Source organism: Pristis pectinata, chromosome 1, assembly GCF_009764475.1.
Source record: "Pristis pectinata isolate sPriPec2 chromosome 1, sPriPec2.1.pri, whole genome shotgun sequence".
NCBI lineage: Eukaryota > Metazoa > Chordata > Chondrichthyes > Rhinopristiformes > Pristidae > Pristis > Pristis pectinata.
This window is the reverse complement of record NC_067405.1, coordinates 20,795,553-20,809,384: the sequence shown is the minus strand read 5'-3', so window position 1 is coordinate 20,809,384 and position 13,832 is coordinate 20,795,553. Positions and strand designations below refer to the sequence as shown.

The window sequence follows — 13,832 nt, the reverse complement described above, 5'->3', positions numbered from 1 at the left end:
AGCTTAAGGATGGGAAGCAGAAGGTAGTTGTGGAGGGATGCTTTTCTGATCAGAAGTCTGTGACCAGCGGTGTACAAAAGGGATTGGTGCTGGAACCTTTTGTTGTCTGTGATGTATATTAAAAACTTGGACGTGAATGTAGGAGGTATGATTAGAAAGTCCGTGGATGACACAAAAATTGTTGGTGTTATGGATAGTGAGGAAGATTGTCTAAGGTTACAGCAGGTTATAGATCCCACAGAAAGTTGGGTGGAGCATAGGCAGATGGAATCTTAACCCAACCAGTGTACAGTGATGCACTTTGTGTTGTCAGATAGGGGTAGGACACGTACAGTAAATGGTAGGACACTAAGGGATGTTGATAAACAGAGAGACCTTGGGGTTCAAGTCCATAGTCCTCTGAAATTGGCAACACAGGTAGGTAGGTAGGTAGATGAAGAAAGCATATGGCATGCTTGCCTTCATGGGTCAGGCCATAGAATACGAGTTGGGATGATATGTTGCAACTTTACAAAATACTGGTTGGGCTGCACTTGTAGTATTGTGTGCAGTTCTGATCACCACACTTTTAGGAAGGGTGTGGTTGTGCTGGAGAGAGTGCAGAGATTCACCAGGATGTTGCCTGGATTAGTTATAAGGAGAGATCATATAGGCTGGGCTTGTTTACCCTGGAGCGAAGGAGGTTGAGGGATGACCTGATAAAAAATTATCAGAGTCATAGATAAGGAAGACAGGAATAGTCTCTTCCCCATATTAGGGGTATCAAAAATAAGAGCATAGCTTTAAGGTGAGAGGAAGGAGTTTTAAACAGGATCTGAGGGGAAAGTTTTTTACACAGTGATTGATGCCTGAAACATGGCTGCCAGAGGATATGGAGGAGTCAGACACAATGTTTAAGAGGCATTTAGACAGGCATAGAAGGATCAAAACCTAATGTGGGCAAATGGGATTGGTGTATAGGGGCAAAACAGCCAGCATGAACGTGGTGGGCCAAAAGGCTTGTTTCTGTGCTGTACGAGTCTGTCTCTATGTAGTGGTAGACCCATAAGTCTGATAGCCTTCTCCTTCCAGGTAGTATTGTGTTATTGAAGTCTTGACAGGTTACTCCAGTAAATCCTGTAAATGATATGCATTGTATCTAGGGTATCCCTGTAGAGGAGGAAGTAAATGTTTTAGTGAATGACGTGCCAGTTCTGGATTGTGGTGTGGTGTTGAAGTCACTGGGGCAAGTTGAGACTATTCTGTCGTACCCTGCTTTGTAGATGGTGGAAAAGGCTTCCTGAAATGGCAGGTGAGTTATACGGCACAGAAAACCCAAGCTCTGACACAATATTTACGGTTATTGTGACTGACACACAATTCCCCACCTACATGGATGCTGATCGGAGGGGCATTCTACAATGATAATACTATAGAGTGCAGTGGAGGTACAGCGGTTAAGCTACCCTGAATAGCGGTTCAGAGTCCAAATCCCTGGCCTGGAAAAATTTAAATTCCACAACTGCAGCTGAAGAATTTAAATTTGGTCAATAATCTAGTATTTTGAAAAACAATGTGTCATTCTGGTCGCTCCAAGAAGTTCTTAGATAAGCACATGAATGTGAGGGAAATGGTAGGATAAGGACATTGTGTAGGCAGAAGGGATTAGTGTAGTTAGGCATTTTACTACTAATGTAATTGGTTCTGCACAACATTGTGGGCTGAAGGGCCTGTTCCTGTGCTGTACTCTTCTATGTCCTATACTATAGAAAAGATGTGAGAGGATGCAGAGGAGATGTTGCCTGGGATGGAGCACCTCAGTTATGAGGAGAGACTGCAGAGGCTAGGTCAGTTTTCCCTGGAACAGAGGAGGTTAAGAGGGGTCATGATTGATGTATAGAAAGTTATGAGTTACAGAAAGGATAGATCGCAGGAAATCAGAGGTAGATAAAACTAGAGGACATAGGGATAAGAGATTTAGAAGGGATCTGAGAAGGACCTTTTTCACCCAGAAAGTGGTGAGTACCTGGACTGCACTGCCTGAGAGAGTGATGGAAGCAGAGTCATTGACAGCATTTTAAGACGCATCTAGATGAGCACTTGAATTGCCTAGGCATAATTCCTGACGTCCTCATCTATACAACTCATTGAATTCTGGGTATGAGAGAATGGTAGGCCAAGAAGTGGCAGATTGTACTGGAATATAATTCTGCTGTTGATGATAACTTCATGGATGCTCAGTTTTGAATTGCTAGATTTAGTTTGAATCCATTGTATTGAGCACGTTAGTAGCAGAATTACAGAAATTTGCAATGTAGGCAAAGGCAGTTTGAGCCATCATATTCCTGACAAACAAAAACGGGCCAATGAAACTTAATCCCTCTTTTCAGATCTCAATCCATTGCCTTGAAGTTTACAGTACATTAATTGGTCATTCTGCAGCAGTCAATCTTCAGTCAATGAGTTCCACCTTCCTCCACTATTTTGGTGAAACTTTTATTTGCTGTAATTTTTCTCCCCTTATCTGTATGCTGCCCCTGCACGCCCGCCCCCCCCCCCCCCCACCCCCAAATTGTACTAAGGGAAATGGTTCCTTCCTCATCATCCCATCTACCTTCAGCCACCTGTGGTCTAAACAAAATAACTCCAGTCTACCCACACTTTCTCCCATAACTAAACTCTCCACCCCGGCAAGGTCTTTGTAAATCTTTTCCACTCTTTATTGTGGTCATGTTTCTTCTGTAATGTGGTGACCAGAACTATTTCCAGCATCATTTACCAATGACTGATCAGGTGTTTTGTACATTTCCAGTATGATCTCCATGCTCTGAAATTGCATTACATTCCCTGAATTATAATGAGATGTATGTCTTATTGACTGCCTTATCTACATGGCTAATTATTCCATTTCTTTTTAATTAATGGTAATTCCTCTGAGTTTCTTGTTCACAACAGTAAGTAGAGAGTAACTACTTGTATCCCTCAGCTAGTCATGTACTTCAACAATGACTGCACCTTTTTAATCTCATGTGCTTCAATTCTGCTAATGTGGCAATTCCCCACTGTTCCTGGGAGATTTTGTCTCTTCAGTAAAGGCACAGACAAAATATTTGTTTTAATTTCTCTGCAATTTCTTTACTTCCTAATATAATTTCTTCTGTCTCAATTCCAAGAATTGCCTTCTTCCCTTGTTTATAAAGCCAGGGAACTTGAGTTTTTTTTAAAACAGTCTTTGGACATTGATTTTGCTCAGGTTTGCAATGGTAATTTTTCAAATGACTGGAAAAATCTGCTGTACCACTATCAAAATAACCTTTAATATCTCATCAAAGAACTCAATTATGATAGGCAAACATGGACTGCAACTTAACAAATTTAATGGCTTTCATATTTATATTTTATTTTTCCACTGCCAATTAAAGTTGTTCTGTGTCAAGTTTTCTCCATTTGAAGAAGTAATAATTAAACAAACGGAACAAAATAGCGCAAGATGGCTTTCACATAGGGATTCAAATTAATAGAATTTCTGTTTTCTATGTCAGATAACAACTTCTGATTAACTGATGCCTGTATTGGTAGTATTGGTTCCTTTTATTTAATGATGTGATGACTTTTCATAGAGCCATAGAGAGAGAGCATGGAAACGGGCCCATGGACCCATCAAGTCCATGCCAATCATCAAGTACCTGTTTTTACACTATCCCTGCCCTAACCCATTTCATTCTCCTGACATTCCTACCAACTCCCACCCAAAGCGGTCAGTTAACTTGGTAATACACACATTTGGAATGTGGGAGAAAACATCAACACTTGGAGGAAAACCACATCGGGAGAACATGCAAACTTCACACAGCACCAGAGGTCAGGATTGAACCTGGGTTGCTGGAGCTGTGAGGCAGCAGATCTACACGCTGCACCCTGTGCTACCCTCTTCCAAGATCATGTGGTTGATGTAAACACTTGAGCAAGGTACCAACATTCTGCAGTAATAACTTGACGCTTGCCTTCAGTAGGTACATAGAGTTGTGGAGAGATCACAAGACCAAGACAAGGGAGTAGAAGTAGGCCATTTGGCCCATCAAGTCTGCTCCAAAGAAAAGGGGGGAAAAAAGAAATGAGAAAGGGGGGGTCAATGAGAGAGAAAAAAACTATTCTCACCCCAATTTCCAGCCTTATCCCCATATCCCTTGATACCTTGACTAATTAGATATCTATCTATCTCCTCAAATGCCTCCAATGATCTAGCCTCCACTGCTGTACATGGCAAGGAATTCCATAAAATCACTACCCTCTGGCTAAAGAAATTTCTCCTCATCTCTGTTTTAAACCTGTACCCTCTAATTCTAAGATTGTGCCCTCTGGTCCTGGACTCACCCACCAAGGGAAACAGCTTGGCCACATCTACTCTGTCCAATCCTTTCAACATTTTAAATGTTTCTATGAGGTCTGCTCTCATTCTTCTGTACTCCAGTGAGTACAGTCCAAGAGCCGACAAACGCTCATCATAAGTAAGCCCTTTCATTCCGGGAATCATCCTCTCAAACCTCCTCTGAACGCTCTCCAATCAGCACATCCTTCCTAAGATATGGGGCCCAAAACTGTGCACAGTATTCCAAATGAGGCCTCGCTAGTGCCCCGTAGAGCCTCATCAACACTTCCTTACTTTTATACACTATACCTCTCAAAATGAATGCCAACATAGCATTCGCTTTCTTTACCACCAATCCGACCTGGTGGTTAACCTTTAGGGTATCGTGCACTACAGCAGAGAAACGGGTCCTTTGGTCCATCTAATCCACACTGACCATAAACCACCCATTGACACTAGTCCTACATTAATCCCATTTTGTTTTTATTCTCCTCACATTCCCATCAACTCCCAGATTCTACCAATCGCCTACACACTAGGGACAATTTATAGTGGTCAATTAACCTACCCAACCTACCTTTGGGACGCAGGAGAAAATTGGAGCACTGGAGGAAACTCGTGTGGTCAGAGGGAGGGCAGGCAAACTCCACACAGGCAGGTTTGAACGCAAGTCTATGGTGCTCTGATGCCACTGGATCAAGTTACCTAAGAATATGTCAGTGAACTAGAGCACACATTGGGAGCTTCAGTATCTGAGCTTTTGGATTAGCTGATTTCTGCACAGAGCCTGCAGGCTGGTTGAGTTCAAGTTGGAGTGGGTTGGGCCAAAAGAGTGTCACGTGAGGGGGAACAAGGTTACAAAGTATTTTTTTTAATCAAATGTGTTTCTTCTAATTGCTTGTAATAATCTAAGATATTGTGCTTTGGAAAGAAAGCACAATCAAAGGGCTGCCTGGAAATTGAATCTGATGAGCAAACAGTTGTCCAAAATCCCCGCCGAGCTTTTCATCTGCCTGTTGCCTGTGTGAGATAAATATACAGGTGCTGACAAGTTAAAATCCTCTGACCAACTGACAGAGCAAAATTGAGCAAGAAGATGTGGGGGAAAAAAGCTATGGCAAAAAGTGAAAAGGAAAAATCAACTACAGCTGAGACATAGGCATTATTATACATACAGCCTTTTTAATATCAAGGAGAAAATTAGATCCATGAAACTGCAATATTTACTCTGGGTTAGCAAGTACTAAACTGTAGAGGATGGTGCAGCTGATAGAGCTGCCTTGCAGCTCCAGTGACCTAGGTTTGATTCTAACATCCAGTGCTGTCTGCGTGGAGTTTACACATTTTCAATGTGACTGTATGGGTTTCGTCCACTTGCACCTGTTTCCTCCCACATCCCAAAGGCGTGTGGGTTGCTAGGTTAATTGGCCATAGTAAATAGCCCCTAGTGTAGGTGGATGGTAGAATCTGGGGGAAGTTGATGGGAAGAATGTGGGGAGAATAAAAAATGGGATTAGTGGAAATGGATGCTTAATGGTCGGTGCAGAGTCAGTGGGTTGAAGGGCCTGCTTCCATGCTGGATATTTTCTCAGTTGTAGTTGATATGTCCCTTTTCACTTTTCACCATGTCTGTCTTCTCTTCCTGTTCAATTTTGTTCGGTCAGTTGTTCAGAGGATATTAGCCTGTGTATTTACCTCATACACACAACTACTTTTTTGCTTATTGGCAGGTTGTGCACACTTTACATCTTTTGTATCTGAGTATTTTTCTTAAATATATTCAAGTATGATGTTAGCAGTCATGAGTTTCAAATTCAAGCTTGATAAGTTTAAAACCTCCCTCTCACAATTGCTAAATAATGGTTAGTTAAAAACAGTGCTAAAAACACTCTTTGATTCACTTAAAAAGAAATCCTTTGCAAGTTCATCATGATGAGGATCATTCAGGCCATCTTATTCATTTATCCAGAGATATTCCATTTGGTAGTTTGCTAAATGGTTTCAAGATGTGGTTAAATGTTACTACATTGTTTCAATTACTATATTTCTAATCCTTAAATCAGCATAAATTTCAAGGACAAATTCTGCTTGCATTTAATACCTTCAACGAATATACTCCTGAATTTGTTCGACCCTCAGGACCAGTGGATGAATACATGTTGCCATTTGAAGAGGAAGTTGGACAGCATCCATCCCTTGAAGATATGCAAGACGTGGTTGTGCATAAGAAGATGAGGCCTGTTTTTAGAGAATATTGGCAAAAGCACGCTGTAAGTGTATTTATCTGTAGATCACTCAAATGATGCAAGGCTAGATCTGTTGACTGACATTACCAAATTGAAATGCTCACTCCACCTCCCTTGTGTTTTTAAAAACAAAATTGAGAATTTTATTCCAGTTTCTGTCCTGAAACCTTAAATCTAATTAATATCTAACCCCTCACTGCAGAGTTCTCAAACAATAAAATCCTTTGCCTGAGGGTCACAAGTTCATTTTGTAAGGGAAGTAATAGTTTCCGTGATGCGACAAATATGTATGTCTATTTAAAGGGAGATGGTTGAGTTATGTTTTAATAACAGTACTTTAAAGTAGCATGTGGAATTATAATGTGGTTGCAGTCCTCTGGTCAATAGATGGCATGCAGGCTACTTGGCATTTCTTTTTTTTAAATCAGAATCCATGACACATTACAAGCAATATTAGGCACATTTTAAATCTTCAGATTTCAAAATATTAACTTAGTTTGTGCTTGCTCCATGTGTTGCCTTGCTCCAGCAACAATTGCTTCAATATTTCCTATAAAAAGCCATTTATACACTGCCCTGGATTTGCCCCTGCCCTTTCCAGTGCTACTACCAGACATAAGGTCTAGGCAGAAACTGCTGTGCTGTTTTTAAGCAGAGTCCCACATCGGATTTTAAATACTTTGGCAAGGATACCTCCTCATTTCTGCTCAAAACCCTTCATTAGAAATAAAAGCTGGGCTTTTTAAAAACTCCTGGCTGTGTCACTTTCTTTCCTGGCATCATTTACAATGAAGCTTCACTCGCATTCTAGCCAAATCCCCAAAAAAGGTCCAGTCACACCCTAATCCTGTGGATTTGGCTCCTTACTTGCTCCTGGTCACTGGGATACTAATCCACATTAACTTGCTTCCTGATTCTACTCAGCCTTCTTTCATATGTCTCAAAATTTAAGTGCAACAACACTCTGAGTCTTGTTCCCAGCCATTTAAAAGAAGCACTGTCTGAATATTTGTAGGTGTGAGTCTTGGAATTAATGAGCATCATTATGGAAGATGAGCTGATGCTATTTAATATTTGCCTCCCAATAATGCCTCTGTGCCGTCTGCAGTCCTGGACTGATATTCATGAGACATGAGTTCAACTCCCACCATGACAGCGAGATAATCACAACTCAGTTAATTAAGTTGTTTTGGAATACCAAGGCAGTATCAGTAATAGTGACCATGAAACAAATAGATGTCATAAAACCCCATCTGTTTCAGTGTCCTTTGGGGGAGTAAATCTGACATTGTCGCTCATTTGGGCCTATGTGAGTCCAGACACTCAACTCTTAACCGCCCAATGAAAGGGCAAATAAGAGTGGGCAATAAATTCTAATCTTAAGGTATCACTGTTTCCTTACAATTGATCCTCCATTACACGGATTGATTTTGCTGCTCTTTCTCTTACCCCTTGTATGTTTATGTCTGCATTGCGTAGTGTGGTTCCTGTAATTGGAATAACTGTATGGGAGCTTGTTGAGGCATTACAAAGTGATTTGTATTGGAACCCGTTGGACCTTTTTTAATGACATTAAGCAGTACTTTTACTTCAAGATAACCAGTCTTGTACTTTTTTTTCAGCACTATTTATTTGATGTTTCCGGTTTTTCCTGAATTTGCTTATGTCATAGAATTTTTTTCCAATGTGTTTATTTGTCCTGTCATAGGGAATGGCTATGTTGTGTGAGACTATAGAAGAATGTTGGGATCACGATGCAGAGGCAAGACTGTCTGCAGGTTGTGTCGCAGAACGTATCACTCAGATGCGAAGACTGATGAGCACAATTACTACAGACAACATAGTGACAGTGGTCACTATGGTAACAAATGTTGACTTTCCACCTAAAGAATCTAGTCTATGATGGATTCAGAGGTCATGAACAACACCAACGGACTCTACAGTAGAGCTGCTATCTCCTGAATTTATTTCACTGGTTACAACAAACAATTCAGTATCTTGTCCTTGCGCACTTAACAGAACTGATGGCCATTGCAGTGGCAAGTGGACAAAGGAGGCAACAGGTACGACAGTCAGTGAGCCAGTCAAGAGATGATGTTGAAGATAATGTGGTTGTTGGAAAGATCACTTGATAATTCATTTTGCATCACTTGGGATACTGGAAGGTAACTGTCTATTTCCAGCAAATAAAGCTAAGCATGTGTCAAACATTGCCTTCAAATTTGACGACTTGAGCTTAGATAAAAGTTGGAGTACATCAGATAACTGGCTTATCATGAAGATGTCTCAGTCCCTCGGATGGATTACTGTTAATTTTTAATAACAGTACATTTAATTTCAGAAAGAAGTGCGATTCATTTTTATTGCATTTAATATTTGCGTTCACAAAAGAACTATTGTAATGCCAATATGACATAGCTTGTGAATGTTCAGTGTGCTGCTGTTATATGTATAAACAAATCAAGGTTTTTTGGGACATAGCAAAGAAGCTTCAAGCATTACATTATAACCATAAACCTCCCTCAACAAGGTATACCTCAGTTTCCATATTTGATAAACTATATTAGTAATTCTAGTTTAACACTAACTGACTTTAATTGACAGTTGACCTTAATGTGATTTATGTATTAATTCACTACAATTAAAAAAAGTAAACTATACCTTTCTATGCCAATGGGAGAAGGCTGTTCAAAAAAGTGTTTCTGCCTTGTTGTGCAAGCTCCAGGTAGTAATTTTTATCATGTAGCTGTCTGCTTTTAATAGCTCCTTTGCTACGCAAAGCTTTGGAAATATCTTTTGCCCAAAATTGGCTTTCAAAAGCACTTCCTTATTTTAGATTTGCTGTGTCTATAGAGAATTCAGAGATGTACGCATGCTTTTCTGTTTTTAAACTTGCAAGATATAGTTAACACTGGAGGTGTTTTTTTTAAATTTGAATGCTTTTATTTTGAAAAGTAATATATCCTTTGTTTTCTTTCATTACACATGTAAAGTAATTTTGCATACCTGTTATAAACGCAGTCATTAATCTACTGTGTCACTGTACCAACATAACCTCAGGAATTTGTTACCTGAAACCCTCTCTGTTTTGAGTTGTGGTGACAATCCTACACTAATTTCAGTGCCATTTCAGTAAGCTTAGAAAAACTTGCAAGGCAACAGAGGTATTTTTTAAGAAATAATATATGCAATGGATAGGTGTACAGCTGACAGGTACTAACTTCTGTTCCTAAATACTACTACAGTTTTATACTTACTGCAAAACTGACACATCAAAATTAACCACTGCATTTGCTGCTCAGTTTACCTATTCAGGGCCAGGGTTCAGTTACGTTTAACCAAGTGTAACCCATGCATTGCATTGTTGCAGTTCACCTAAATGCCTCAGTACAAAACTGCATAATGTGGGGTATCGTAAAGACCATTAAACCTCCACTGACTCTGCAAATAGTGATTAGGTGCCAAATGTTCTGGATAGATGACACTAAAGTCTTTCCTGCATTTTTGTAGATTTATTCTTTGCAATAGGATCACTCATCAGACTGCACTAACAGTATTAACAAATTTCCTCAATTATGGTTAATTTCATTTTTGGGAATAATTATTGTAAGTAAATGAAAGAAATAATGTTTTAAGAAGTCTCAATCCTCTAAATGAGGAGGGTGAACAGTTAGTGGTTGTAACACGGTGGTACCAACGGCATGGGTACAAAAAGGGACGAGGTCCTGCAACATGAATTTAGGGAGGTAGGTAGCAGATTAAATAGTGTGATGCACTACTGACTGTGTGAATAGGAGAGTAGATCAGATGAATACATGGCTAAAGGGAGGAGGGAGAGCTTTAGATTTTTGGATCATTGGGACCATTCCTAGGATAGGTTTGGACCTGTACAAGGAAGACTGGTTACACCTGAACCAGAATGGGTCCAAAATCCTTGCAGGGAGGTTTGCTGATGCTGCTGAAGAGGTTTTAAACTAATTTGGTAGGGGACTGCGATGCAAAGGGGTTGCGCAACTGGGAGGGAGATGCAGTCAAATATAAAAAAATAACTAAATCCGTCTGGTAGGCAGAGCAGACATGGGCACAATATAGCATGTGGAAGGGCTGATAAGCTAAATTGCATCATTTTGATGTAAGGAGTTTAACTGGTAAGGTGGATAAACTTAAGAGCGCTGAATACCATATGGGACTGCAATATTTTAGCTATCACAGAGAAATGGTTGAAGGAAAGGCAGAATTGGCATCTGTGTTCCAGGGTATAGAATCTTCAGGCTTGGTGGGGTGCGGGGGTTGGGGGGCGAAGAATATAAAAGGGGAGTTGGCATTGCAATGATGACTAAGGACTCTGTTACTGCAGTAATAAAGGAGAATATCCTAGAAGATTCTTCAAATGAGACCCTTTGGGTAGAGATTAGAAATATAAAAGAGGCAATTACTTTGTTGGATTTGTACTAAAGTCCTCCCAACAGGAGATAGAAGAGCAGATATCTTGGCAAATCACAGGTGTTATGGTAGTAGGGAATTTAAACTTCCCCGACGTTAACTGAGATCACCTTAGTGTTTAAAGGTTTAGTGGGGTAAAATTTTTAAGAAAGAAGTGCTTTAGAAAGAAATAAGGAGGGCTATGAAATATCACTGACAGATGAGATTAAGGAAAAATCCTAAAGCATTTTATAAGCATATTAAGCGCAAGAGCAGGGACCTCTAGGGACCAAAGAGGCAAACTTTGTGTGGAGCCACAAGAATTGGAAGAGGCCTTAAACTTTGCAGCTGGAGATTTTGGAGAGGAAGGTAAGAATGCTCTAGAGCATATTATCAGTAAAAAGCAGGTATTAGATGTTGTGACAGACATAAAGTTGGATAAATTCTCTAGGGTGCTGATAAATAGAATGAGAGCAGGGAGGCTATGGTACAGCTTTATAAAACATTGGTGACGCTATAGCTGGAATATTATGTGCATTTTTGTTTGCCACAGTACAGAAAGTGAGCGATTCCTCTGGAGACGGTCACAGCACATTCAGCAGAATGGAGTGTCTCAGTTATTGGAAAAGACTGACAGTCTGGGTTTGTTCCCTTGCAGCGGAGAAGGCTGGGTGAGGACCTGGTAGAGAGGGGAGAGATGGTAGTAAACTTTTCCCCAGACTTAAGATGTCTGTAACCAGAGGGCACAAGTTCAAGGTGAGGAGCAAGAGGTTTAGAGGGGATACATGGAAGAATTTTCTCATCCAGAGAATGGTTGGATTTTGGAAGTGACTGCCGGAGAGGGTCGTCATAGAGCTATGTAATCCCTTACAATTCCCAAGCACCTGATTTTAAAAACTTGAGCACAAATTTGTATTTTAAGGATAAACATTACTGAAATTTTTAATATTTTTGAGATTTGTTACAATCAGTTCCTGAATTTTAGCACCAGTGACTTCTCTTGCAAGCTTGCTTCAGTTGGTGAACTGTAAACAGTTAATACTGCAAAACAGCAATGACCTTCAGGTATCTCAGATTATAAGTAGTATGCTAAGGCTATGCAAACTTTAAAAAAATCAACTTTTTTTTGCTGTACACATCTTTTATTATAAACGGGTTATTCACCAAAATATTAATGAAAAATTAGAAATAACATTTTTAACTTTCAGGTACCTTCATTTTATTTGTGCAATGTTTCTTCTCCCTGTTGTGATCTTTTTTTTTCCCCCCAACGGTACATTGGAATTTTTTTTAAGTTTGAAAATCAGGCACTCACTGTGAATTAATAAGCATAAAAAAGTGCTTATTTTTAACATCAGATTGCTTAATGTACTGAAATATTATTATGCATAGGCTCAGACAGGGGAAAATTGTGGTGTCAAAACAGAAATCTGTCCCCATACTTCAAACAGAGAGGGAATAAAGGGCAAATGCAATGGTGTATATATTCTACATGCCCACTTGTACAGCCATGGATTAGATTGTCAGCTGGTGTCCATCTCAAAAACACAAGTTGATTTCTGCCAGGAGGACTTTTCTCTACAGGGCACTTGCTCTATGGAGTGTGGTTTGTATCATTCATCCACAGAAAAATTGTAATTATAGACATAGCAGTGATTTTGGTAACATTTTAACTATCAAGTCTTTCCCTGCAGCCTACATTGTTGCCTGAAATAGGGTGAATTTGTTAATTATGCAATATAATCATTATTTCTATGTTCAAACATTTTTTGACCACTCACTTTGTGGAGAGAATGATACAAAAGTGTTGCTTACCTCAGAACTTGCCAACAGAGTTCTTAAAGCAGTCTGTGATACACATACCTCTAAACATTTGTTTGCTTTAGTCTGTATCAATGTTCTGTGCATTTGTGGGCACAAATTACTGTAATACTAGATATGTACTTGGGGTTTTTGTTTTGAAATTATCTAGCAAATGGAGGCCTAGGAAAGGCCTGGTTGGAAAGATGGGAGAAAGTGTTGAATATTGTACAGAGATATTTGCTGTTCCCCTAAGAATAAACTATATAGTGACTGCTGTATGACATGCATACTATCTATGAAATGGAGTGTACTTGCTGATATCTAATGCTTTTTCAAATTTTATTATGTTAGAGTATATTTAATTTTCACGAGACAGCTTCATATCCAGAGGTTATGCTGTGTTGAATTTGCTTTCTTGTTCATTATGTCCTCTACGTTATTAGATATAAATTGTTATCTAACAGGTTGGTAAAGAGCTATTTGGTGGGGGTGGGGAGGGGCTTAATTACATATGTGCCGTAAGTGCTGATCGAGGACCACTTACAACAAAGAGACCGACTAGATCCCCTTTATGTTCAGCAGCATTAATATTGCCGATTTCCCCCACTGTCAACTCTCCAGAAGTCATTGACCAAAGATCCAACTGAGGTAACCACATACTATCGTAACAGTAGCAGTTTATAAGCCTAGTATGCAGTATGTGATATGCCTCCTGATGCAAAGACTTTTCTCCATCTACAAGACCCAAGTCCAGAGTGTGATCGACTTTTCTCCACTTGCCTGGGTGAGCACAGCTCTAATGACCATCAAAGCTCAGCACCATCCAGAACAAAGCTGAACATGAGGTTCTCGCCCTGTTCACCATTTTAATATTCACCCCGTGCGTCACTGGTGTCTTGAAGCTACTGTATGTATTACCCTCAAAAAACACTGCTGAAAATGGTTGGGATTCTTTTGGCAACTTTTGACAGCATCTCCCAAACCTGGGACTGCTGCTGAGGACAATGGTGGCA

General features: G+C 39.9%; 1 protein-coding gene across 1 annotated transcript in view; it reads left to right on the top strand.

The window, feature by feature from the left end:
* LOC127570204 (activin receptor type-2A) overlaps positions 1-13,269 on the top strand; it is a 125,877-nt gene extending 112,608 nt beyond the window's left edge. Inside the window, exons 10-11 of the mRNA XM_052015484.1 lie at positions 6,488-6,618; positions 8,303-13,269. Coding sequence (XP_051871444.1) covers positions 6,488-6,618; positions 8,303-8,497 — 326 coding nt within the window. The 3' untranslated portion in view covers positions 8,498-13,269. The remainder of the gene's footprint in view (positions 1-6,487; positions 6,619-8,302) is intronic.
* Positions 13,270-13,832: the final 563 nt, after the last annotated feature.